Source organism: Papaver somniferum, chromosome 5 (assembly GCF_003573695.1).
Source record: "Papaver somniferum cultivar HN1 chromosome 5, ASM357369v1, whole genome shotgun sequence".
Lineage (NCBI taxonomy): Eukaryota > Viridiplantae > Streptophyta > Magnoliopsida > Ranunculales > Papaveraceae > Papaver > Papaver somniferum.
Genome location: NC_039362.1, coordinates 104,070,453 through 104,095,994, shown reverse-complemented (window position 1 = coordinate 104,095,994; position 25,542 = coordinate 104,070,453). Strand labels below are relative to the sequence as shown.

The window sequence follows — 25,542 nt, the reverse complement described above, 5'->3', positions numbered from 1 at the left end:
AAATAAAATATGTATATACATGTCTGCGTCCTAGTTTTTTGAAAATTTTGTAGTGTCTGCGTCGTGTTCGCGTCTGCGCATCCCAGTTCCGATGTTTTGGGCCTTTGGCCATAGAGTCCCCTCTTAAGCTTGCAAAGTACAAGAAACACGGAAAGAAAGAAAGAAAGAAAGAAAAACAGGGTGTTAGTCCTCAAGGGAGTTGGGGGAGTTGGGTGTAGTTGTGTTTTTTCCCGTTAGTCGTGAGGGAGTTCGAGGGAGTCTCTCAAAATCCCCGTTAGTCGTGGGATAGTTTAGAAGAGTCTCCCAAACTCCCTAAAAAACCCCGTTAGTCGTGGGGGAGTTTGAAAGAAATTCTTAAGCTCCCTGTTAGTGGTAAAAATTAGAATGATAGGGAGTTTGTTTTTTTGGGGGAGTTCTGGGGAGTTCTAGGGAGTTTATAGTGTATTTTGACTCACTCCAAATCTCTCAAAAAAGTAGAGATTTTGGGAGAGTCTTTCAAACTCCCTACACTCAACTCACCAAACTCTGTCAAACTCCCTATACTCTCTTACACTCCTTCAAAATACATTAAACTCCCTTCAACTCACCCGTGGACTAACCCCCGAAAGAAAAACAGGAATCAAGTCAGGACATCATTTATATATTTTTAGAGAAAGAAAGAGAGATAATTGATCAACCTATCTACTCTCTACTGAAAGAATCAGAGGTTTTTAGAGAAAGAAAGAAATAAAGACAGGTTACTTTAACTAATAACTGAACTCTCTCTCTCTCTGTAGGACTCAAATTACGACGACGATTGAATTTACACAAGGGGGAAAAGCTCTCATTACTTTGTTTCGATCGGATCTGATCGAAACTTTTCGTTTATTTCTTGATTTTGATTGAATTGAGTATTGAAGAATCTGATTGGTAGAATGAATTGGTAGAATGAAAGGTTATCAAATTTTCTTACATTTATGATTCTTTTTAAATCAGGTTAGGGATTCATTCCGAACTTCTTTATTTCATTCATTACTACTTTCTGTTTGTCTTAATGATTAATGTTTAGAGGATTAAATGTGGATCAACAATTGTTTTCTTTTTCTTTCTGTCTCAAATTCTTGTTTTTGAAAATTTTGTCCTTGTGTTTTGTGATTTTTGTATAAACATATATAGTGATTTTTCCTTACCTGAATTCTTGTTTTTGTGATGTTGTTTTTTACAGTCTTTGTGTAATTGATGAGCACAGCTCTTTGTGCTCAATCGGATTATTGATGTAGCTGTGGTTTGATATCAAATTGTTCACGAGAATTATTAATTGGTGGTGGAGTAATAGTTAGTGATCCGATTCTAGGGCAAAAACTAGGGATTTCAGAAAGTTCGATAGGATAATTCAGTTGCTGACCAAAATGGAGCTGGGGGAAAATGCAGTATGATTTGTATTCTGTGAATTATTTTTTAACAATTCATATGTGAAGCTTCAGTTGTTAGTAATGTTTGTTTTCAAGAAACTGGTTAGTAAGAATTGTGTTATTGTGATCATGTCTATATGAGTTGAGTATATTTAATTGATGCCAGTAGTCCAAACTTATCATTAGGACTTAGAAGTTTGTTCGTAATTGATGGATGCAGGAGATGCGACTTAATTACCCTCTTACATGTGTGTGAAACTTGTCTGTAAGTGGGTGACTGATGATAATGAATGGGAAAATGAGACTTCAGATTTGACCATCTTTTTTTTTTTTTTTGATCGGTAAAGAATTTTGGTGCTAGCGAGTTTTGAACTTCAGATTTGACCATCTGATTGGCTTAGATCTGGATTGCCTATAAATACACTGGTTTGACACTCGGTCATTGTTGAATGAAGTGTATTCACTGTGATCTGTATGTTAATCAGTTAACGTTACGTTTGGCTATAGTTTTTTTTAATGAAAACTGTAGTGTTTTATTTCACCTTTGGCTGTCTACTTCTGCTGCTAAATCTAATATTATTCTTTTTTGGACTTTCTTCCCCTTCCTGCAGCCTGAATCCTCAAAGCGGTGCTCATTCAGTGATGCAGTGTCCTGTGCTTATTATGCAACTGCTGTAGATTATGGGATGGAAACGGTTGGCTATCAAATGACTACTGTGGCTCATCTGAAGCAGTCCCATAAAATGATGGCTCGGGACCATTTGCAAAAGAAAGAACCCCCTACTTTATCGAATAAACACTTTAAATCAGATAATACGAAACTGCTAGTAGCAGAATCGAGCAATCACCTTGACAAGCAGGAGCTAGATCTACTGGAAGCAGCTTCGGAGGGTCCTTCGTCAGGCTTGACTTTTCAGGAAACGACCAGAAGTGGCATCAATAAACATCTGTTTGATGATTTGGAGTCCTGTAGTTCAAACTACTTGCCAATGCCAGCAAAGTGTGTTTCAGGCCCTTGTAAAGAAGCTTATGGGCATCCGAACAAGCATCTAGTATCTCACCTAATCATCAGAAACTGTCAAAGTCCTCCACACAGTCTTTATAGTGGAACTCAATACACAGAGGCTCAGGACACCTTTGCCCCCGTGGAAATTAGTGAATGCACTAGCAGTTTTGATAAAAAGTCGGCTGGAAGTACCAAAGTTAGCAACTCCCTTGACTTTATAGAGAGTGGGAAGACCAGTGTCAGCAGAGGCAGCAGTGGCAGCAATGTAAGTGATGAGGTAAGTGATGAGAGCAGCTCAAGTAGCTTTTGCAGTGCGGTAAATAAACCCCACAAGGGAAACGATACAAGATGGGATGCAATTCAAGCCATTCGGTCTCGGGATGGAGCGCTGGGATTGAACCATTTCAGGCTCTTGAAAAGGTTAGGATGTGGAGACATAGGTAGTGTATATTTGTCAGAGTTGAGTCAGACCAGAAGTTATTTTGCAATGAAGGTAATGGACAAAGCAGCTCTAGCAAGTCGAAAGAAGTTGTTGCGGGCTCAGACAGAGAGAGAGATATTGCAGTCTCTTGATCACCCCTTTCTGCCCACTTTATATACGCATTTTGAGACAGATAAGTTTTCTTGCTTGGTTATGGAGTTCTGCCCTGGGGGAGACCTGCATGCACTCCGGCAAAAACAACCTGGGAAGCATTTCTCAGAGAACGCGGCAAGGTATTGTCTTTCATTCTTACTGAGCATGAGAAATCTATAAAACCAAGCAAACTTTGCTTGCTAATTGGAGAAATAGCTACTGTTCGAAGTGAGGATTTTTTAACGATTTGTATGAGTTACTAAGCTTTTGCTGTGATGTGGTGCAGGTTCTATGTGGCAGAGGTACTCCTTGCTATGGAGTATCTGCACATGCTTGGAATCATCTACAGAGACCTTAAACCCGAGAATGTTTTAGTTAGAGATGATGGCCATATAATGCTTTCAGATTTTGACCTCTCTTTAAGGTGTGCAGTTTGCCCAACTCTGGTGAAGTCCTCAAATCCAGATATGCACTCGTCAAAGAAAAACTCGGGTGGATACTGCATCCAGCCTGCTTGCATCGAACCCACTTGTTTAATTCAGCCATCTTGCTTACAACCAACATCATGTTTCACACCACGCTTCTTAACAAGTAAACCCAAAAAAGATAAGAAAACCAAGCCAAAGAATGATCCATACAAGCAAGTGAGCCCACTTCCAGAGCTCATGGCCGAGCCTACAAGTGCTAGATCAATGTCCTTCGTTGGTACACATGAGTACTTGGCGCCAGAAATTATTAAAGGTGAAGGCCATGGAAGTGCTGTAGATTGGTGGACCTTTGGGATCTTTCTCTATGAGCTTTTGTTTGGGAAGACTCCATTTAAAGGGTCAGGAAATCGAGCCACTTTGTTCAATGTTGTTGGACAACCTTTAAAATTTCCAGAGAATCCAGCCGTGAGCTTTGCTGCCAGGGATTTGATCAGAGGTTTGCTTGTGAAAGAGCCTCAGCATCGTCTTGCATATAGGCGTGGAGCCACCGAAATTAAGCAACATCCATTCTTTCAAAGTGTGAATTGGGCACTTATTCGCTGCACCAATCCTCCCGACGTGCCAAAGCCATTCATGGCAGAATTACTACAGTCGGAGATGTCAACAACACCAAAAACTGATAATGTGTCGAAGGTTGACGTTAAGCCTTCAGGTAATTACTTAGAGATTGATTTCTTTTAATTCGTCGTAGTTGTGATTTTTCCACCTAGTTCACACCCTTCTGTGAGATGTGCTTTAATGGTTCTTTTTCCATGGTACAAACAGAAATTCTTGTTCATCTAAATTGCAGATTAACTCGATTTCCATTCTTCTTTTTTCCTCCCTTGTTCATTTCAATAGGCATGTAAACACCGGTAAGAAATGCAAAAAAGAAAATGAAGAATGAAGTTTGCTCGCTTTGTCTCTATCTTTTTCGTACTAAATTTACTTCTGTTAATTGATTCCTTATTTCTTAAGACTCTAGTGTTACTAACATGGATAGAAGAAAGCAAATCTGAAGACTGGTGCGACACATACAACTTTCACGTTCGATCAGCTATTTTTCTTAGGTCATGTTAGTTATTTACATAGCCTCTTTCATATTGAAGCACCAAACCCTCTATGCGAGTGGTATCATATAATGGCAAGCGCTTACAAATCCCATATAACATTTAACCTCAACTGAATTTACCTGAAAAACACATACACTCGAAGAAATTCCTGTTGTTTCCATTCATTTTATGTCTGCCATCATTTGATAATGGTGAAGGTTCTACTTCTTGCTTTTCTACAACTTTTTTCCCATCTGAAACAATGATAACCTCGCAATAATCTGGTGCATTCCTGTGCACAAAGTTGCTTGTCTCCAGCCTCCTCCTCCTCAGCCTCCTGCAACAAAATCTAACACCTGAAACTCATTAGAAATGGTGGTTCTTGTTTATCAATTATGATATTTAACACAGATAACTTTAAGGTAAGAGGCATGAGATTGAGCACCTTGACGATGCAGATAGTTTGGTTCCCATAACAAGTTTTTTGATGTTAAGGACTGGAATTAGTTCCAAGATTGCTTTTGCTGTCATGTCACTTTCTATAAGCATAGTGTCAACTGGTACCTGAAGTTCAAAAACAGAACCTGTCGTCATAGGTCTTCAGAACACTATCCAATGTATTTCTGCAAGAAGGTGGGTTCTTGAACTAACCTTGGCATCAGAACACAATCGAATGTATTTCTGCAAAAGGTTTCTTCTCCTGGAATTCTCTTCTCTCATGTAAGTCTTTACCTGTTCTTGGCTCACTTGACTCTTGGATAACCTTCCAACTGTTGCACAAACCAAAAAAATCAACCAGTATTTCTTTTATTATTGCTTGTTTTTATGTAGTTCTATGGTTAAACATCAACTAAGTTCTACAGAATTGAGCTGAAACATTTGCTTGATGAAGTCGTTGTTTTAGTGACAACAACTTCTTCAATTTTTCCTTTAAACACTGTTGATTTTATTGACAAAGTTTGTTTGTTGGAAATGTTTGACAAAATAATTCCATGGAAGATTCTTTCGGATGAAATATTGATTACATACCAATGTCTCATGCAAATCTAACCTTGAGAGAAATGAATTACATGGATGTATCTTACCAGGAGTTGGAATGGAAGTAATTTGTGGGAAGATATGGATGAGAAAAACAGCAGCTCCAGGTAAAACAGTGATCAAGAGTCCATTTCAAAACATGCAAATCATCTTTACCAACGGCAACATACACGTTAACTCCTCCATCTCTGCTAATACTGCTCATCATAAAACTTCTACTCTCTTCACTTATCTCGACTATCTCTGGTGATATCATACTTTCGTTATTATATCGACTCATAGATGAAAAAACAGAATTCGTTCCTTCCATATATATGTCCGTCTAGTCTAACAAACTGATAAATTATACTCCTGCATTAATTTGCTCAGTATAAAGTTGGAAACAGGAGAAAAAGCAAAAACAAAAGTGGAGATGATGAAATGAAAATGTGGAGATAACAAGAAGTTTGTGGAGTGATGGATTTGGATGTTTATAAGTGAGGTCGTTGCCCTCAAGGCAAAAGAGAAAAAAGGAAAGTAAAAAGAGATTCTTTCTTCTTTTTTGTCCATAAGGTTCAGCACTGGAGAATAATGAACTGCATTCGAGAGTTCTATAGGTCGGGTGGGTGAAAAAAATCAAAGAAATTACTTTGTGTATATAAACAGTAGAGAATCTATCACGCCAACCACTATGGTGCCGCATTTTTCTTCCCTATTTCTCATTTGTAAGGAAAAATTCAAATTGACAACCACTATGGTCTTCCATATCCCTATAAAAGTAGGGAAATCCCTTCCCTTTCCTACTAGGTGGATCACATCTGATCCGGGTAGTAAAGAAGGGGAAATGAGACGGATACTCAGTTTCCGTCAAAATTTATGCTTTACGGAAACTCAGTATCCGTGGCATATTTGATGGTAACTGAGTTTCCGTATTTGGTTTTTTTAGTTTTACCCTAAAATTTTCTTTTTTCATTCTTTTTTTTTACTAAAACTCTTTTTTACCTATAATATCTATTTTTTACCTATTATATCTTCTTTTCTTACTCTAAATTATCTTTCTTTACCTAAACAAATATATTCCAACCGAAGAAAAAAAAATTGGGAAAAAAAAACGGAAACTCAGTTTCCTTATAGTACTATTCACACGAAAACTGAGTTTCTGTATCATGTAGGGAAGGGATGAAAGGGCATCATAATGGGGCTGCCTTGTGACCTGTATCCCTTCCCTTTATTTGAGGGATAGGGAAGGGAAGCCATGCACCATAGTGTTTGGCCTTAAAGATGAAGAATATAGATACACTGGATTAGAGCAACTCCAATGGGCATGGCAAACCAACCAATGTGCCCATTATACACTTATAATGAGACAGACAAACCATTAAAACGGATGAATAAATCCCCAAATAAAAGGTTTTGTTCATTGAGGTTCTAATTGAGTCGTTTAAACAGAGACGAAGGGGACTAAATGAGACAACCAATACTTTTACACCCTAACTACGATGTGACCGGGCTACATATTTTATATGATAAATTGGTTTCAAAACTAAAAGGTCTACTACTTTTTCTCTCAAAAGGCATAAAAAGTTAGTTTCCTAAAAGCTGACCCACTATAAATCCCCAAAAAAAAAAAAAAATGTAAACGGTTTTTATGTTGTGTCGAGAAAATAGGATATGTCGCATACTAATAGTAGCTGCTCCGCTATTTTTTTTTTGGGAAAAAAAAAGCGAAGTTAATAAAAGTTAGTTAGAATTAATTTTTTATATATTTAAAAAATAATAATAATCGCGCCCCACTCCAGGTCTCACTTGATATTATAAAAATATTTTTTAATATAAAAACGGGTCCCACTAGTTAAAAAAAATACTCCCTCTGTTTCTGAAAGACCGTCCTCTATTCCGTTTTCGTCAGTTTCAAAATTGTGTCCAGCTTCTGTTTATAGTCATACTTTTTCAATGAACTCTCTAATATACTCTTGAATTCTTTAGAATGATAAATCCATTTTTAACGTGACCCAATCTAAAATATTAAAGAAATTAGTATAATTGAAGAAACAAATATATCCTTAATTCCTTTTAAGAAAATATACATTTAACTTTAAAAATTAAATTCCTTACAAAGTTTATACTTCATAAATTCGATATCTTTTAAATTTTCTTTTTATATTTCGTATTTATAATTCTCACAACAATTTTGGATTGTCTTTATTGCTACCATTTTTATTAAAATAAAATAGGTAAGTAACTAAGAGTAGCAAGTAAAATAATATGGTTTACTTAATATTTTGAGAAAGTCAAAGCGGGCTGTCTTTGTGAAACGAAGGGAGTATTTGTTTATGTAATAAAATTAGAATATGACTTGTGTCGTAACGGCCCGAGAATGTGTCGGAGTTACTACAAAATGGGACATTATTAACTCATAAATGATGGCTTTCTGAACACCCTTTTTAACTCACGTGATGAGGCATAATCGGCCTCTCATAATACATACTCTTTTGTATTTGCCAATTGCCACTTTATATGACTCTTAGGAGCTTGCCACTTGACGTATCAATTCTGAAGTAAAGCAAAAAAAAACAACAAAAAACAGCGCTTATTTCCACCTTTGCACTTTGTCTAGCTTAGTTTCACTGTTGCTCAAATATATTCCTATAAATGTATCTTATTATACAGAGATGATCCCTATATGACCATGTATACTAAAATACAACCAGCTGTGTCGTACATTAAGATAGCACATAATTAAATCAATGATCATTGTAGCTTGATGACACAAATTAAAATTGCAGTCCTGTTTTGAATTCTTGAATGACAAATCAACAACCATAACACCTAGATGAAATACCCTCCCACCATAATACCAAAGCTTCCATCTCAAATTTAAAATAGAACCGTCAGTTTTCGAAACACATTCGTGTGAACTATCCATGATATCGGTTGGATTTTCTAGGTTTCAAGCCATTCGGTTAGACTAATCTAGCAAGATTACATGAAAAAGAGAAGAAAAAAAGACATTCTTTCACGAAGATTACGAATATGGGCTATATTTTTATCCAACTATTCACCAGCAGGAACCTCCAATTTTCTTCTTGATGATAATATCCTGGTATAGATTTTGGCCCAGGTGATGGTTGTGTCCATATGGAGATTCCTTAACGAAAAATGAGATGGTATGTTTACTCCTATGATGTGTGCCTCATCCGTCTTAGCTTAAAGCGGAATAGACATAAGTCATGGTCTTCCCCAATTGGTTTTCAGATCCCACAACATTGCTACTTACACCTCCTATACCATGGCTTTAATTTAATTTACTGTCACCTTCACAATGGCTTCAAGGTACAAACAGCTAAGGTTTAATGTTTATGAGAGCCTGCAAGTGAGCGAGGTTACGGCAAATTCATGTTTGAAAATTGGTGATATAACATGGGGAAATGGTACTGCACCCGCAATCATCGAGTTTGACTTGGAGTAGATGGAGGATTGTTTCAACTTTCATCTCTAGCATCACCTGCAATGGCGTTGAAAATGATAACCACAACACGGAAATGTGTGACTCCTTCGTTTGGTATGGCAGTAAAGAGATCGCAAAGAAACGACACTAATTTTTTTTGTTAAAAATTGGAATTTAGGCCAAGTATTTGAACTTCGATCTCATCTATTTCTTAGGAGTGCCTTAACTTCATAGAACTTTGCTGACATATGGCCTTCTTATCATTAAAGAACACTGATTTGTACGTCATGTATTATTCTGTTACTCATAAGTGAGGGGTCGGTTATATGTTTTGAAAAGCAGTATCTAAGTCGTCGCATCAAGATGAATACATGACGAATGTGGATTATCACGAATACTCTTCCCATCCACTATCGTTCAAATTTCTATGTCATCAGTTGCAATAACAATTTCATGAAGCAGGTGCAAAAGTGCAGATCGGAGCTTTGTTATCTAGAATCTAGATTGCCATGCCAATCATCATTATATACACCCTAGACTAAACACAAAATTTTAATCAGTTCAACAAAATATTACAAAAGTCATAACGGCTTTTTTAGTGTTTAAAAAATTTCAAAAAATCATCTGTTCAACTAATTTTTTTTAGAAACATACTAAGACTTAAAACGCAAAATTTCGTGAAGCCAAGCCATATAAATGTCTATCTGCTCAGGTGGTGACATCCGGACACCCACTGACTTCTTAAAAACCATAACTAACCACGAATTGCATTTGAACATAACTATGGTGCATTATGGTCTGTATGCTCCATTGGTCAAGTTTGTCATCGAATCTGATATATCTCCTCAAAAGAGCTCATCTATTTCAAGTTTTCTGACCTCGTTAAAAAAAACAGTGTGTTGTCAGAATCCTAAATTCAAATGAAGGATGATAACCCGGTCTATAAGAAATGTCCAATTTAAACTTATAAACTGTTCTCTGAACATGAGCTTGCATATCTAAAGGTATATAGCTTGTTGCTTCATAAAGATACCGGTTAAAAACAAAGGGTGCATAAAATGTAATACTCCCTTCGTCCTTAATTAGATGATCTATACCATAAATAAGTGGAGTGATAAATTAGTATTATTATAAGAAATATGTAAAATTTGATAGTCATATTTATATTCATTAGATAAGTGTTTTAAAATGCTTTTCGATGATATAAAATTTACGAAAATTCGTTGTATAGTTTGAGAGATAAATCATTTCTAAATTTACTAGTAAATTTTAACTAGGTCATCTAATTAAGGGCAGAAATAATATATACTTAAAAATGAAATTGATCATACACGTAATTCCATTTTGAAGTATTAGAGCTTCCACCATTAAGAACACCCAATTGATATAAGTCATATAAATTAAAACCTCTTAGCTTTTAACCATTCTGGAGCGGGGCTTTTGATAACTCCATAACTGCAAAGTACAGTTGTTGATTCCTCGGATAAGACACCTATCTGTGTTCCCACCATAGTCATGGCAATCTCTTTACTGAATACATATATATATACACCTAGGATTCCACACTAATTAAGCTAGATCGGAATTTTTGTCCACTAAACCTTTCGACCTCTTCCCTCTTGGTAGCGCAGTATCCATATTTATATAAGATTCCAGAAAGAAAAATGTAGAAGAAAGGTAAAGGCGGAGATACCCAAAAGTGTAAGGAGCGTCTTTTTTTCCATCTTATTTCCCAATGTAAAGAAAAACGGGTTTAAAATCATCTTTCTCAGTTTCCATATTGCAAAGAAAGATGGAAGCCAAAATCAGAGACATTGAGTTAGGAGCCATAAAGGTACATGATGACCATGCTCATAAAAACACATGTTAATAAGTGCCTCAAAACACGTCTTATGGTCAAGAGTTTTCTTACGACACGCAGCGCAGGCTAGATATCCCCAACCATTTTCAATGAGTATTTAGGTAGCAGCCGCTATATGAAATGGACGGCAAAACTCACCAAATATACATGTGGAATCCCATTTCTAATAGATGTTATGATACGCTTTCCCTTTCCTCGTAGGCACTGTAATACGGCGTGGTGATCTATATGCATCAACTGATATATAAACGCTGAGCATACTTAGCCTTCGAACCCTGAGCTACCGTGCATGAAGGTTATGAAATACTGCATTGTTTAAGCAGCCAAAATACGAAGAATCAACTTGAACATATATGATAGTAAACTGATCAGTAATGAATGATTATAGGGTTATTAAATTACATCTATCAAACAGTCATTGCTTGTGCAATTTTCAAGGAATAATTGCCACAAAATGTCATGCAATCGAAATTCACTGGTCTTGATTACCACTTACGAACCTCAAACCAAGAATTGTTTTCACATATTTGTGCCAAAGCAAACATTTCCTTGAAAAATCAAATTATCCGCAAATATATGAATCATAACGGGAACAAAACATATATGTACATAACCGAAGAAACAATCATACAAACTACTTATATAAAGAAGTAGACACCTGTATAATCTGTAGTTCCTATATTTTTCAGTAAGCCTAGTAATGCTATATATGCACCTCGTAGAAAATTGATCAATTCAATCCTACTGAATACTATGGCATCCCAGTTCCCATATGGTGGAGATGAGATTTTTCATCACTGATTACTATGGCGAAGAAGTAATAGCAAAGTGAAAGTAGAGAATTTTAAAAGTATTGCAAGAGTTTGGAACGATCATATCTCTTAGGATCTACCAACAAAAATTGTAGAAAAACAATTGTCAACTGTTAACAACTAAATCAAATAGAAATTTAAGAAAAAATAGCAAATAAAAATCGTACACAGTCATACTTACATAGCAAAATCGTACACAGTCATACTTACATAGCAGTGATCGAGTAATCGTGACAGAATATGACAACCTCTCGTTAAGGTTTATGTAATGTTGTAGTTGAACATCTCCAGGGATTGATATAGCGGAAATAATGGAGCAGTTGATAGGGATTTCGTTTTAATTCGTAACTTATTGAATCATAACAAAGCTTATCTTTGGTAACTCCACCTTTAATGTCATTATTCCCGTAACACATGGAAATTTATGGGACAACGAACTCAAATCTGGGACGTTGGATGCAGGCATAAGAAGGGGGTAGATTCTGAACCACGATTTATCTCCTACACTTTCTTGCATTTTGAGAGCAACGAGAGCCATCGATCGCTGTAAAAGGTCCAAGCAGAACCGTCGGATGGGCGAAAACACATTTGTTTTTGTAAGATAGATGGGTCCCCTAGTTAAATTTTGTCCATAAGTCTGAAATTTGGAAGATTTTGAATATATGAAATAATCAGGAAAGAGAGTCTCTACGGATCGACGATAAACTACAACTCAGTGCCATTTTTGCTTCCAATGAACCAAATCTAATTCACTGTCTCGATCTACTGCAACAAATCCCCTTCTCTTTCTCTAATATTTTCAATGATTTAATTTCAATGTTCTTATTTTCTCCAATTTTAATAGTTTTTTCTCTGATTTTCGGTTTCAATTAAATTGTGTTCGTTCTGATGTTTCAAGGTTTATCTTAGGTTTCTTAAATTCCTTTTCGAGAAGTTCCTAGATTTATTCTCCTATCTAATTCCTTTTAATCATCCTCAGTTTCTTACTGCTATCCCTCCACTTTTTTTTTCAATTTCTCAACCTATTCTTTTAGTTCGTTTACAATGACTAGATCTACAATCATTTTGACAATTGTTCTCTTAATCTTTTCTCTGTGTTTCAGGGAAAGAGGTGTTGGAGCTATTGCTCGGTTGAGGCCTTGCCAGGTCAGTTGCTGGAATCAAAAACAAGGAGAAAAGCTACAGTTCCTCTCAGCTTTTTCTCAAGGCGGCGATATTTCCCCAAATGCAAGTAAGGAACAATATCTTTATTAGAAGACATCCACGTGAAGACATACTATGAGAATAAGGAGCAGAATGTAAACATTACAATTTACTTTCTCTTCAAGAAGAAGTTTGCGTATAGAGTCTGTGGAGATTTCGTCATATACTATCCTCATTTCAGAAAATCTATCTCTTGCAACTTTGTTTATAACAATTTCTTCTTACAAGTGGAAACATCTTTCAGACTTCACAATACACTATTTACATGCAAAGTTATTGCTTATAATTAATAACCCATCTGAAGCTCAAGGATAGTACAACGCTCGCAATAGAAAAAAAAAACTCAAACTTTTCTTCAAACTTTTCAGCTCTGATAGTGATCAAAACTTTCGTCTCTGGTCTCTTCAATTTTTCAAGCAATGTCTGATATTCCAACAGACAACTATATTGCTCACCTCACTAGCTTTCTGGAGGATCAACAGAACTCTCTGTCTTTTTTCTTTAGATACCACGTTGAATTTCTTCGTACTGCTGCAATACTTATTGATCAGAGGAAATATCCAATGATTGTGGTGAAGTTGTTTAAAGAAATAAAAAAGAAGGATGATCCTGAAGGTCTAAAGGTGGGAGAGATGGCTTATGCACTTAATATGGCTTGGTCTCCAACTGGAAGGCTTATTATCAAAAAGACAGCTAATCCTAAAGTCTTCATAATAAGATTCACTAATGCTAGTGATTTTGCAGCTGCAATTTATTATATTCCAAATCGGGTTCATGGAAAGCTTCTCACTATGAGGTTATGGACTAGTGAACCAAAAATAGAAGAAATTGATTTCAATGCTCAAGATTACTGGATCAAGTTTAACTTAAGGAGTGACTTGGTGGAAAAAGGCTATGTTGCAAAGATGGTGGCTGATAAAGTTGGAAAGGTTCTTACCCTCATTGTTCCTCTTAATTCTCAAGGTGAATATAATACTCGTGTGGTTGTTGATTTAACGAAATTCCTAGTGTATCAGGTGAAGATAATTGTCATTGAAGGGAAGGATAGAGAAACTATTAAGCTAAATATTTTCTTTCTAGTCATACCTCATGGCACTTGTAGAGATTGCTGGTTTGTAGATGGTAATCATTCAGAAAACATATGCAAAGCAAGATATATATGTTGATTACAAGAAGAATTTCCCAAAGATCTTTGTGTATGGAGAAGAAACAAATGAACCAGAAGATGTTGGAAGCTCTACAGATGTCATGTCTCAAGGTGAGAGAGTTGAGAATCTCACTAATGCAGCAGCTGGTCTTAAAATTTATGATAGTGAGATTGACAGGACTGATTATGTGAACAGGGGAACCAAGAGAAGGAGAATTGATACTCAAGAAAGTGAACAAGAGGAGAATGAACATTTGAATAATGGGAGTGGAGAAAAAAAAACAAAGAAGATAGTGCACAAGGTGACAGGAGAATTATCATTGTTGAGAACCTCAAGATAGCTTTAAAAGGAAAATCGACTGTTATTGAACCAGATATGGAAGGTGCTTCAAAAAAATTGAGGTTTAAAGAAAATAATCAGGAGAAGAAACAATCTGAATGGTTCAGGATGCTAAGCTAGTACTCCATTTTAGGAAGAAGGAACAGTATTTTGATAAATGATTCCCACAACAATAGCAACATAGATGATTTGAGAAAAAATTGGGTGGAAATAGAAGAAGAGTAAAACATTCTTCCAATTATAATGGTTGTGGATATTCTCCAAGAAAAAGATGGAGTGTTAGTTAAAGAAAAGCAACAAGAAAAAAGACTTGGAGAGGTTCTAGTTAGTGTATCAGCTGCCGCTGAAATGAACTATGAAGATGTTGAAACCTTATCTTGTGCCGAAAATATGGTGAACTGGGCTGTTATTCTTCCAGTAAATAAGGAAAAAACAATTGTACCTGGCAAGACCAATGCTGAGAATAGAGTTGACAATCTTTCTCCCATTAATATGGCTGAGGTATCTTATCTTTTAACTAAATCTCTTATAATATATCTTACCTATCATGCTTGCCATCCCATTTTTCTCCAGTTAAACAAATTTTCTCTTGCTATGACTTTGAATAGAATTTCCTTTCATTGGATTTTTCATAATTTCACTTATATCTTTCTTTTCATTAAAAGCATAAGCATTATGGCATATGGGTATGACTTATGGATTTTAACCTGGTATCTTCAGAGTGTTAATGTTTATAAGAAACAACTGTAATTCAACTGGTTCTGCAAAAATTTTACTATAAATCATAAATATTGCACATGCCTCATATATACTTTTATATTCTTTAAATGTTTGTACTTTGCTTTATTCTCTTTACATACTAACCTGTTTTTTAAGTATGTCACTGATGAAGAATATAACATAGGATATGATTTTAAAATTTTATCTTGGAACCTACAAGGTATTAGATCTCAACTTAAACAAGATCACCTCTGTCATTTGAATAAAACACATGACCTAGATGTTATCTTTTTATCTGAAACTAAGGTTGGTTTTCAAAAAGTTGAAAATGTTTTCAAAAGATTGAAGTTAAAAGATTGATTCATCATGCCTTCTGTGGGGAAGTCAGGTGGTTTTTCCATAACATGGAATCGGGGAGTTTCTGCTAAACTTTTTTCTTTTGAGCATAATCTTTTTCATTTACATATTTTCAAAGATAATTTAAATTCTTTTGTTTCTTTCATATATGGAGACTTAGATAATGATAACAAGAATAATCAATGGAACTTTATCAACAAAATTAGTATTTTAGATGCTCCTTGGGCCATCATAGGAGATATGAACTTTATTCTTCACAAGGATGAAAAAGAAGGTGGAAATATTCCCTCAACTAGTAGCTTTGCTTATGTATTTCATTGTATACAAACTATAGGACTAGTAGATTTGAACCTCACAGGGCTTCCTTTTACTTGGACTAATAGAAGAATAGGAGATAAACATATTCAGGAAAGAATTGATAGAGTTTTCGTAAATCATAAATGGTTAGAACTATTTCCAAAATCTAGTAATAATCACCTAACTAGAGTAGCTTCAGATCATGCCCCAATACTTTTAGAAACAGTCCCCAATAAGATCAAAGGTTTTAAGCCATATAGATACATGAGATGTTGGATGGAACATAAAAATTATAGTAACGTTATCAGTAACTCTATCTCGAAAAGTAAAGAAAAATATCATAATTTACTCAAAACCCTTAAAAATGTTGAATATGACCTTAGAGATTGGAACAAAACTGATTTTGGTAACATTTTTAAAAAAAATTCTACAATCCTATCTAGTATTGAAGAGGAAAACAAAAAACCCTTAGACAGTGAAACAAAACAAAAAATAGAACAACTTCAACTGAAACTAAGTTCCTGGTATGAAATATAAAAAAAATATACAAGAGCCAACATGTAAAGGTTGATTCTCTTAGCTGATCTTACCCACAACTAAGAGTTGCTACGACCCAAAATCGCAGGCTTTAACAATAAACAAATCTGTCTCACACAGACAAGTCTATGAAAGGATCAATCTGTCTCCCACAGAAAAACCCTAAAAGTTTTGTTCCGTCTTTTGATAATAATCAAGGTGAACAGGAACCAATTGATAATCCGGTCTTATATTCCCGAAGAACAGCCTAGATTAATCAATCACCTCACAACAATCTTAATCGTATAGTAGCGAAACAAGATGTCATGGAATCACAAACGATGAGACGAAGGTGTTTGTGATTACTTTTTATATCTTGCCTATCGGAGAACTCTCACGATCTCAAGCCAATCAATATGATTGTACTTTTACAATAGAAGATGCAAGATCAGATCACACAACCACGATAAAAGTAGTATTGGTCTGGCTTCACAATCCCAATGAAGTCTTTAAGTCGTTAACCAGGTTTTAGAAGAAGAAAACCAAAGGTTAAAGGAGAAACGACTCTAGCATGCAAACTAGTATCACACGTAAGGTGTGGGGATTAGTTTTGCACAATACTAGATGTCTTCTTTATATAGCCTTTCAAATCAGGGTTTTGCCTTAGTTACAAAGCAATCAATATTCACCGTTAGATGAAAACCTGATTTAGATTTAAGCTAATATTTCTCAACCGTTAGATCGAAAACTTAGCTTGTCATACACAAATGACTGTACGCTTCTAGGTTTGTTAACCACAGCCAAACGTGTACATTGTTGGTTCAACAATAGTCTACCCAAATAGGTTAACCATGTGAGCGTTTCATACCAACCATGTTCTTCTTCACCATAACTAGTTCAATTGACTCAAATGAACTAGTTAAGAGAGTTGTTCAATTGCAAGGAAATCTTATGTCACTACACAAGACACAATTGAAGCAAAGATGATTTGATTCACTTGAATCGGTTCATGAACTTTAATAGCCACGGTTTGCAAATGCATTCCTTAGTCTTTTAAGATTAAGTTCAGAAAGCATCTTTAGATATATAAACTTCTCAAGTTCGCAGACTAGGTTCGCGAACTTAAGACACCGGATAGAGTTTACAAACTCCAGGTAGAAATTCTCGGGTTCGAGAACTACGCCGGTTCTCGGACTTGGCTCACGCAAGTAGTTTGTCAACTCCAGCAGAAATTCTCGGGTTTGAGAACTTCGGCAGTTCGCAGACTGAGTTCGCGGACTTGGCACTTGCCATACTTCCGATTCTCTTGATCAACAAAGTTCGAAAACTTCGGTTCAAGGAATCCATTGGTTATGTAATCTAAACTCTCATTCCAATCATTGAAACATTCTTAGAGGACATTATATAGTTGTTACACTATTTCTCGTCAAAGCAATTTTCAAGGTGATTGAAACATTCATGACTTTCGTCACTAGGTAAAGATAAACTTGGTTGAAGCGAAAATCTTACCAACACATATTTCGAGATATAGATAGGCGAGGTATACTCGGCTCGAAATACCAAATGTGTATGATCTAGTCTATATAAATAGCATACGACTTTTGTCTCAAAGAGTAGGAGATAAAATAGATAGACTTTTGAGTGACAGATAAGTTCAGGTCTCCACATACCTTTTTGTCGAGAAGTTTCACCGGTTCCTTGAGTAGATCTTCTACTTGTATGATGAATCTCCATGAAGTCCTTGAGCTCAACTACACTTACTATCTGATAGACGCATTTATGTGTCTATTTTGTCCTCAATGTTTCGTATTGTTAGTACTCGTTTTCGTCCTTATTATGGTGTTTTGTGTGTTTGTAGGTATTTTTTGGAAATAAATATTGTTGGAAAATTCGGCTCGAAAAGTTGCTCGGGGCACCCCCGGAGGACATTTACTATACGGACCCCAAGATTGGATAAGGGGCACCTACTATTCGCACCCCCGGTTTTGTTAGGGGGATACCCTTCTTCCACTTGGTTTTTGCGGGAAAGTGCAGGTTTGTATTTTGTTCGCCTGGGGAATTTGATGTTTCAAAATTTGAGGAGCTGTGGCGAGATTCAATCACTCCAATCGACTCATTCCAGCCTGTTACACTCACACGGGACTGGTAAGTCCTTCAGATTCGAAAAACGTGAGTTGAATACGTGGATTTTCTACACAACAGGGAGTACGTGTGCGGATGAGATAATCACGGGATTACAACGTGATTTTACATGTGCTGCTCGTGTTTGGATCGAGCTTGGCCGCTGCAGAAGCGTGTAGGAGTTAAATAAGGAATATTCAGCACTCATCGACAGCGTGAGAAGAGGAGAAAGGGAAGAAAATATTCCCGAGAAGAAAATATTACGGTCGATTTATAGGAGAATTATCTGCAATTATTACGTGATATTTCAATGTTGTTGGGTTATAAATAGAGGATGGGATAGCAGTGAGACGATACTGAGAGTTTGGGGAGATTACAGAGCATCAAAGAGTCGAGATAATCACCTGCAGGAAAATTCTTTTCTGCTGGTGCAGCGAAGAACTTTAGACGCACAGAAACTGTCGTTTTTCAACAGTGACAACGACAATCAATCGGGGGTCGTATAACTACAGTGTCTGTGACAGTTACCTTTTATTGTACTTTGTAACAGTTCGGTTTATAACAAATATAATTATTACAAACCCAGTTTTTCATTATTTCTCCCTTATTCATCATTTGTAAACCATTTTTTGAGCATAAATGAATTTCGAGCGTGTTTCCAACATGATGATGTGCTAATTCTCTCACAACCAAGGAAATGAGGAAGCTATTTACGCATGAATAATTGGTAACTATTTTATTTTCTCTAATTTATAATTTATAATTCACTCAATCACTGCTTTTGCAGAGTTTTTAATTGTTTGCATAATTTTCTTCATTAGTTGTGATTCAATTAGATAGGTTATACTTTGTTTAGATAATCTATGCTTAGAGGATACAATTAATATTTGAGAATTTTCCTGATTATTTGTGAGTTAAGAAAATAAGGGGCTTAAAGATAATTAGAGTTTTGGGTTATTTACCATAATTTATTCATGTGTAATAGTGGAATCAGTATCTTGGTTATTCCTAATATCTTGAAATCGAATTTTGATCTAAGTTTTCTTTACTTTTAAGTTTTATTAAGTCTAGAATATTTTGCTTTCACAAGCCTCAATGAACTTATTACTACAACACTATCCTAGTCTGAGACTTAGCTATAAGAGACTAGAAATCAAGACTTATAGTTTTGATCACTAACATTGACAAACATGCTTGAGATAGCAACGCATGCGAGTTTGACCGAGCAGTGCTCTAACAATCTCCCCCTTTGTCAATTTTAGTGACAAAAATATCAATACATATGGAATACAAAAAAGATAATGAAACTTTAGTAGCTCCTATTCCACATGTCTAATCTTCAACATTCCTCGAAATCTTTGTCACTTTCAAGTACTCCAATGATCCCAAAGGTTGTAAGTTTAGCATCACCATTGTTGAAGATCCGTAGCTATAACAATGAGAAAGCATCGGTCTCGATCACTGTTATACAGTGTCATAGTATTATTACACAGTGTCAAAGTCCAATTGTATCACAACTTCAACAATAATACTATGATGATATATATCACTCCCCCTTAGTCAATACTCCATCTCACATGAAAACCACTCCCCCTTACACAATGATCCGAAAACCATATGTATTTGTAGTGTGAACTACATATTAATTCTCCCCCTTTTTGTCAATAAAATTGTCAAAGGTACAAGAACGGGATCATAATGAAATTTCCGTAAGAGACATTTCATGACTGAGAGAAAGAAACACACATCATCTTATGTAGATGCAATCATATAGCCGAAGCTAACAGCATTCATCAAGGAGTTTAAAGATACAAGATAACCGCTCTAAAATTCCACAGCCGCACACCCCTCAATATATGACCAATAAGCACAAGTTCAAAATAACTCTCCCCCATTCGATGTCATTCCCAAGGGAACAACAAGAGCGACCTTAATTTCAAGAGAAACGAAGGATTTTATTGGACACCAAAACCATGAGAATGATTTTTATATCCAACACTCAATCAAATTATTCATAAGTAAACCCATGAATAATCTAACCAGAATACATAATCAAATTAACCACAAAAGTGATCAATTTAATTCATTATGCTCAACATAGGTAAACTTACGGAGCAACGACTAAGTTAATCATACAAAAGAGTGATTGGCTCAATCGTTCATGTACTCAACACAAGAGAACTTGTGGAGTAATAACTAAATAACCAAGAAGATGATTGATTTAGTTCTAAATGCTCAACATAACGTACCTCACGGAACAACCAACCAAGCTAATCAAAAATAATCAACTTAGTTGTATCGTGCTCAACATAAGACACATCACGGAGCCTTACGGTAATACAAAAAGATGGATCAATGAAGATCTATACCGTGGAATACACAAGGATTCATTCTTTTGCACAAGCATATACAATAGAAATAATCCTTGGGTACAAAAGATTTTAACCCATCTTCCGTCAAGGGTTGACAATATAGGCTTAACTTTTGTATATGTCAAAAGTCTATTCATTCTTAAACCAATACATGAATACCGATCGTGAACGACTTTACTTTTGACAAAAATATAGGAAAACAAAGCTCACGGACGTAAACACAAATATCCCATAACAAGTTGCAATATAAAAAAATCAAAAATATTGCAAAACATCTTCCTCCAAATAGTTTTAGAATTTTAAACCAAAAAACCTAAAAACAAGAAGATGAAAATAATAGCTATGTGTAGTCACAATCATCGCTATTCAAAGCACTAGTTATTCTTCCAACTAAGCCAAAAAGAAGACATACCAGGCAACAATGTATTTGAGAAATTATTTATCATTCCCGAACTCCTTGTCATCAACAACCATTGGTACATAAGGTTCGTGAAGATAGGAGTTAATATCAACAAACCGTCTTGGCTGATGATGTCGAACCAGGGCTTTCTGAATTTCCAAAGATCTTAAAACGCAAGCTTTTATATCACGAATCTCCTTTCTTACCTCCTTCAACTCATTAAGAACAACGGAAAATTTCTGAGAGTTAGAAGAGACAGCCCTTGGCTTTCTTGTACTCCTCCTTTTTCTTTTCAAGGACGGAATTGCTGGAGATTTTTCTTTTTCCTTGATTGATGGCTTAAAATTCATGTTGACATCCTTTCCATCCAAAGACATGATGCTTATGAGAACAGCTATAACCAACTGATTTTTGTGATTGGAATTCACAATCTCAACAAGCAGTCTTGGAATATAAAGAATATCAATGAGGAAAAAGGAATGTAGGGTTCGAAACCTTTAAACAGGTTTGTGGACGTCCAACTCTAAACCCTATAAAGAGTAGAATTGTCGAAAGTAACCCTTCCTTTTATTTGATAGACAGAAAAGAATAAACCTAAGAAAACTTTTCCTACCTGTGCGTTCACAACCTTGTCTCTTTTGAACAGGCACATGAGACAAGATTTACCAAACAACACAATTAATTTGTGTTGTGGTGAACAATGATTTGTCCACCATTTTCCTCATGAGAGGAATCCTCTGACTTCTTTCTATCAAAGCGATTTGACCATACCAAATGGTCTTGTTTTGTCTTTTGGAAACTAACTTCTTAGACGAAGATAAAATCCTACATACCTCAGTGGTCTTCTGAGCAAGTTTAAGCTTCCTTGCTAACTGATTTGCTTTTCGTTGAAGTTTGTTGGCGTGCCTCAATTGATGTTTGTACTTGTAACATCTTGAAAGTTCATGACCCTTCTGAGAACAAAACGAGCACGTCAATCTTGGATAATAATCAGGCATCTGTGGTGCAACAGCATCTAAACACACGGTAGATCCTGAAACATTACAGACAATGTTTCCAAAGGTTGGGTCAATTGATTCTTCCAGCATGATTGGCTTCTTATCTTCACCGAAACCATCAAGATTGATATATGTATTGATACATTTATCAAAATCAATGTTTTCACATAGAAGACCGACACTTGATTTCCTATCTTCATCAGAATCATAGATCTCAGACATCTCATCAAGTGTTACAGCAAGACCTTTGTTCCCAGTGTATTTTCTACGATCTGGGCACTCGTTTGCAAAATGACCAAAACCTTTACACTTAAAGCAATGTGGCATATCCTCGTCATCAGCCTCGTCAGCATCCCTGTTTTTAAGAGGAACACGATTGTGAGGTTTATCCGATGACCTAGGTTTGTCTCTTGAAAACCATTTACTTCTCTTAAATAGAAGATCCCTAAACTGTCTTGTGATCAAGGAGACTGATTTGTCAAGATCTTCATCTGAAAAATCACCCTCAGACTGATCATCCTCAGAGACATAAACACTTTTACTCTTATCAAGTAATTTAGCGTTCTTCTGTGCTTTAAAGGCAACATCCTTTCCGATTTTGGATGTATGCTCATGATCAAAGTTCTTTAGCTTTCCAACCAATGTATTTATGGAAAAATTATCAAGGTTATTTCCCTCAACGATGACATGCTTCTTAGACTCGTATCTAGATGGTAGCGATCTGAGAATTTTCATCACAATGTCCTTTTCAGGAATAGTCTTACCCAATGCAAACGATGCATTAAAAATCTCAGACACTTTGTGATTAAACTCATCAAACGTATCTTCATCTGCTATACGAAGGTTCTCCCAATCGGAATTAAGGTTTTAAAGCCTAGCTTCCTTTTCACTGGAGTTACCTTCGAATACGGTTTCTAAGATATCCCAAGTATCTTTAGACCGAGTGCAATTAGACACATGGTGCTGAAGATTTGGGGTAATGGCATGTACGATAGCATTCAAACCGTCAGAGTTTTGCTTTGCAACATTTATCTCGGCAGGGCTGTATTCACCAATATTCTTGGGAACGTTTACATATCCAACTGCCACAACGGGAGCATCATAGCCATTAACAACATATACCCATGATTGAAAATCATGTGCTTGAAGAAAAGTTCGCATAGCAATTTTCCACCATAAGTAATTAGAGCCATCGAAGACTGGTGGTACGTTAATAGAGATAGCACCTCTGTCCATAGAGTCAGATCGCTACAAACACAGACTTGTAAGGTCTTGAACGTGTTTGCCTACTCTGATACCAATTGAAAAGCGGGGGTCTAATAACACCACCCAATATTTCTTTTAGTAATCTGTATGGACAAACTCGAGTATACTTTCAAGAGAATAAACAAGACTTAATCAATTAAAGTACATCAACGAGTGAATATCTCTCTCTTGTTTTGATTTACTCAAGCTAATAGAAATCAGCGAGTCCTAATCAAACACAAGGAATAACTTGGACGGTACCAAATACCAATGTCCAAGGATCAATCAATATCAATCAACAACCAAAGGTCGGATTTCCAATTGATTGATTCAAACGCACAACCTGTATTATTTCAATTATATAAAAAAAATATAACGCGGAAATAGAAATAACACACACACCATAATTTTGTTAACCAGGAAACCTCAAATGCAGAAAAACCCCGGGACCTAGTCCAGATTGAATACACACTGTATTAAGCCGCTACAGACACTAGCCTACTCCAAGCTAACTTCAGACTGGACTATAGTTGAACCCCAATCAGTCTCCCACTGATCCAAGGTACAGTTGTACTCCCTACTCCTCTGATCCCATCAGGATACTGCGCACTTGATTCCCTTAGATGATCTCACCCACAACTAAGATTTGCTACGACCCAAAATTGCAGGCTTTAACAATAAACAAATCTGTCTCACACAGACAAGTCTATCAAAGGATCAATCTGTCTCCCACAGGAAAACCCTAGAAGTTTTTGTTCCGTATTTTGATAATAATCAAGGTGAACATGAACCAATTGATAATACGGTCTTATATTCCCGAAGAACATCCTAGATTAATCAATCACCTCACAACAATCTTAATCGTATGGTAGCGAAACAAGATGTCGTGGAATCACAAACGATGAGACAAAGGTGTTTGTGATTACTTTTTATATCTTGCCTATCGGAGAACTCTCACAATCTCAAGCCAATAAATATGGTTGTACTGTTACGATAGAAGATGCAAGATCAGATCACACAACTACGATAAAAGTAGTATCGGTCTGGCTTCACAATCCCAATGAAGTATTTAAGTCGTTAACCTGGTTTTAGAAGAAGAAAACCAAAGGTTAAAGGATAAACGACTCTAGCAAGCAAACTAGTATCACATATAAGGTGTGGGGATTAGTTTTGCACAATACTAGATGTCTCCTTTATATAGCCTTTCAAATCAGGGTTTTGCCTTAGTTACAAAGCAATCAGTATTCACCATTAGATGAAAACCTGATTTAGATTCAAGTTAATATTTCTCAACCATTAGATCGAAAACTTAGCTTGTCATACATAGGTGACTGTACGCTTCTAGGGTTGTTAACCGCACCCAAACGTGCACATTGTTGGTTCAACAATAGTCTACCCAAAGAGGTTAACCATATGAGCGTTTCATACCAACCATGTTCTTCTTCACCATAACTAGTTCAATTGACTCAAATGAACTAGTTAAGAGAGTTGTTAAATTGCAAGGAAATCTTATGTAACTACACAAGACACAATTGAAGCAAAGATGATTTGATTCACTCGAATCGGTTCATGAACTTTAATAGCCACGGTTTGCAAATGCATTCCTTAATCTTTTAAGATTAAGTTCAGAAATCATCTTTAGATATATAACCTTCTCAAGTTCGCAGACTAAATTCGCGGACTTAAGACACCAAATAGAGTTTACAAACTCCAGCAGAAATTCTCGGGTTCGATAACTACGCCGGTTCGCGGACTGGGTTCGCGGACTTGGATCACGCAAGTAGTTTGTCAACTCCAGCAGAAATTCTTGGGTTTGAGAACTTTGACATTTCGCGGACTTGTCACTTGCCATACTTCCGGTTCTCTTGATCAACAAAGTTCGAAAACTTCGGTTCAAGGAATTCATTGGTTATGTAATCTAAACTCTCATTCCAATCATTGAAACATTCTTAGAGGACGTTATATAGTTGTTACACTATTTCTCGTCAAATCAATTTTCAAGGTGATTGAAACATTCATGACTTTCGTCACTAGGTAAAGATAAACTTGGTCGAAGCGAAAAGCTTACCAACACATATTTCGAGATATAAATAGGCGAGGTATACTCAGCTCGAAATACCAAATGTGTATGATCTAGTCTATATATATAGCATACGACTTTTGTCTCAAAGAGTAGGAGATAGAATAGATAGACTTTT

The 25,542-nt window shown here is 36.0% G+C and overlaps 1 protein-coding gene and 1 pseudogene across 6 annotated transcripts; one reads left to right on the top strand and one right to left on the bottom strand.

The window, feature by feature from the left end:
- Positions 1-627: 627 nt before the first annotated feature.
- Positions 628-4,366, top strand: LOC113282351 (serine/threonine-protein kinase D6PK-like). 6 transcript variants are annotated; one of them, XM_026531334.1, is made up of 4 exons: positions 629-975; positions 1,205-1,409; positions 2,003-3,111; positions 3,258-4,140. In XM_026531334.1, exons 2-4 carry the CDS (start codon positions 1,389-1,391, stop codon positions 4,138-4,140), a joined length of 2,013 nt encoding a protein of 670 aa, XP_026387119.1. In that variant the 5' UTR covers positions 629-975; positions 1,205-1,388. The 6 variants fall into 6 exon arrangements, with proteins under 6 accessions (XP_026387117.1, XP_026387119.1, XP_026387118.1 ...); XM_026531333.1 differs by having other exon boundaries at positions 1,205-1,493; XM_026531332.1 differs by having other exon boundaries at positions 628-975; positions 1,205-3,111; positions 3,258-4,366.
- Positions 4,367-4,470: 104 nt separating this feature from the next.
- On the bottom strand, positions 4,471-5,916 carry LOC113277698 (annotated as a pseudogene).
- Between the last annotated feature and the right edge of the window lie 19,626 nt (positions 5,917-25,542).

What these genes read in the sequence shown, in the direction of transcription:
- LOC113282351 (XM_026531332.1), top strand. Translation starts at nt 1,841, where the DNA reads ATGAAGTGTATTCACTGTGATCTGTATGTTAATCAGTTAACGTTACGT. An exon ending in TTCTCAGAGAACGCGGCAAG is followed by an intron (nt 3,112 to 3,257) that starts GTATTGTCTTTC and finishes GATGTGGTGCAG; the next exon opens with GTTCTATGTGGCAGAGGTAC.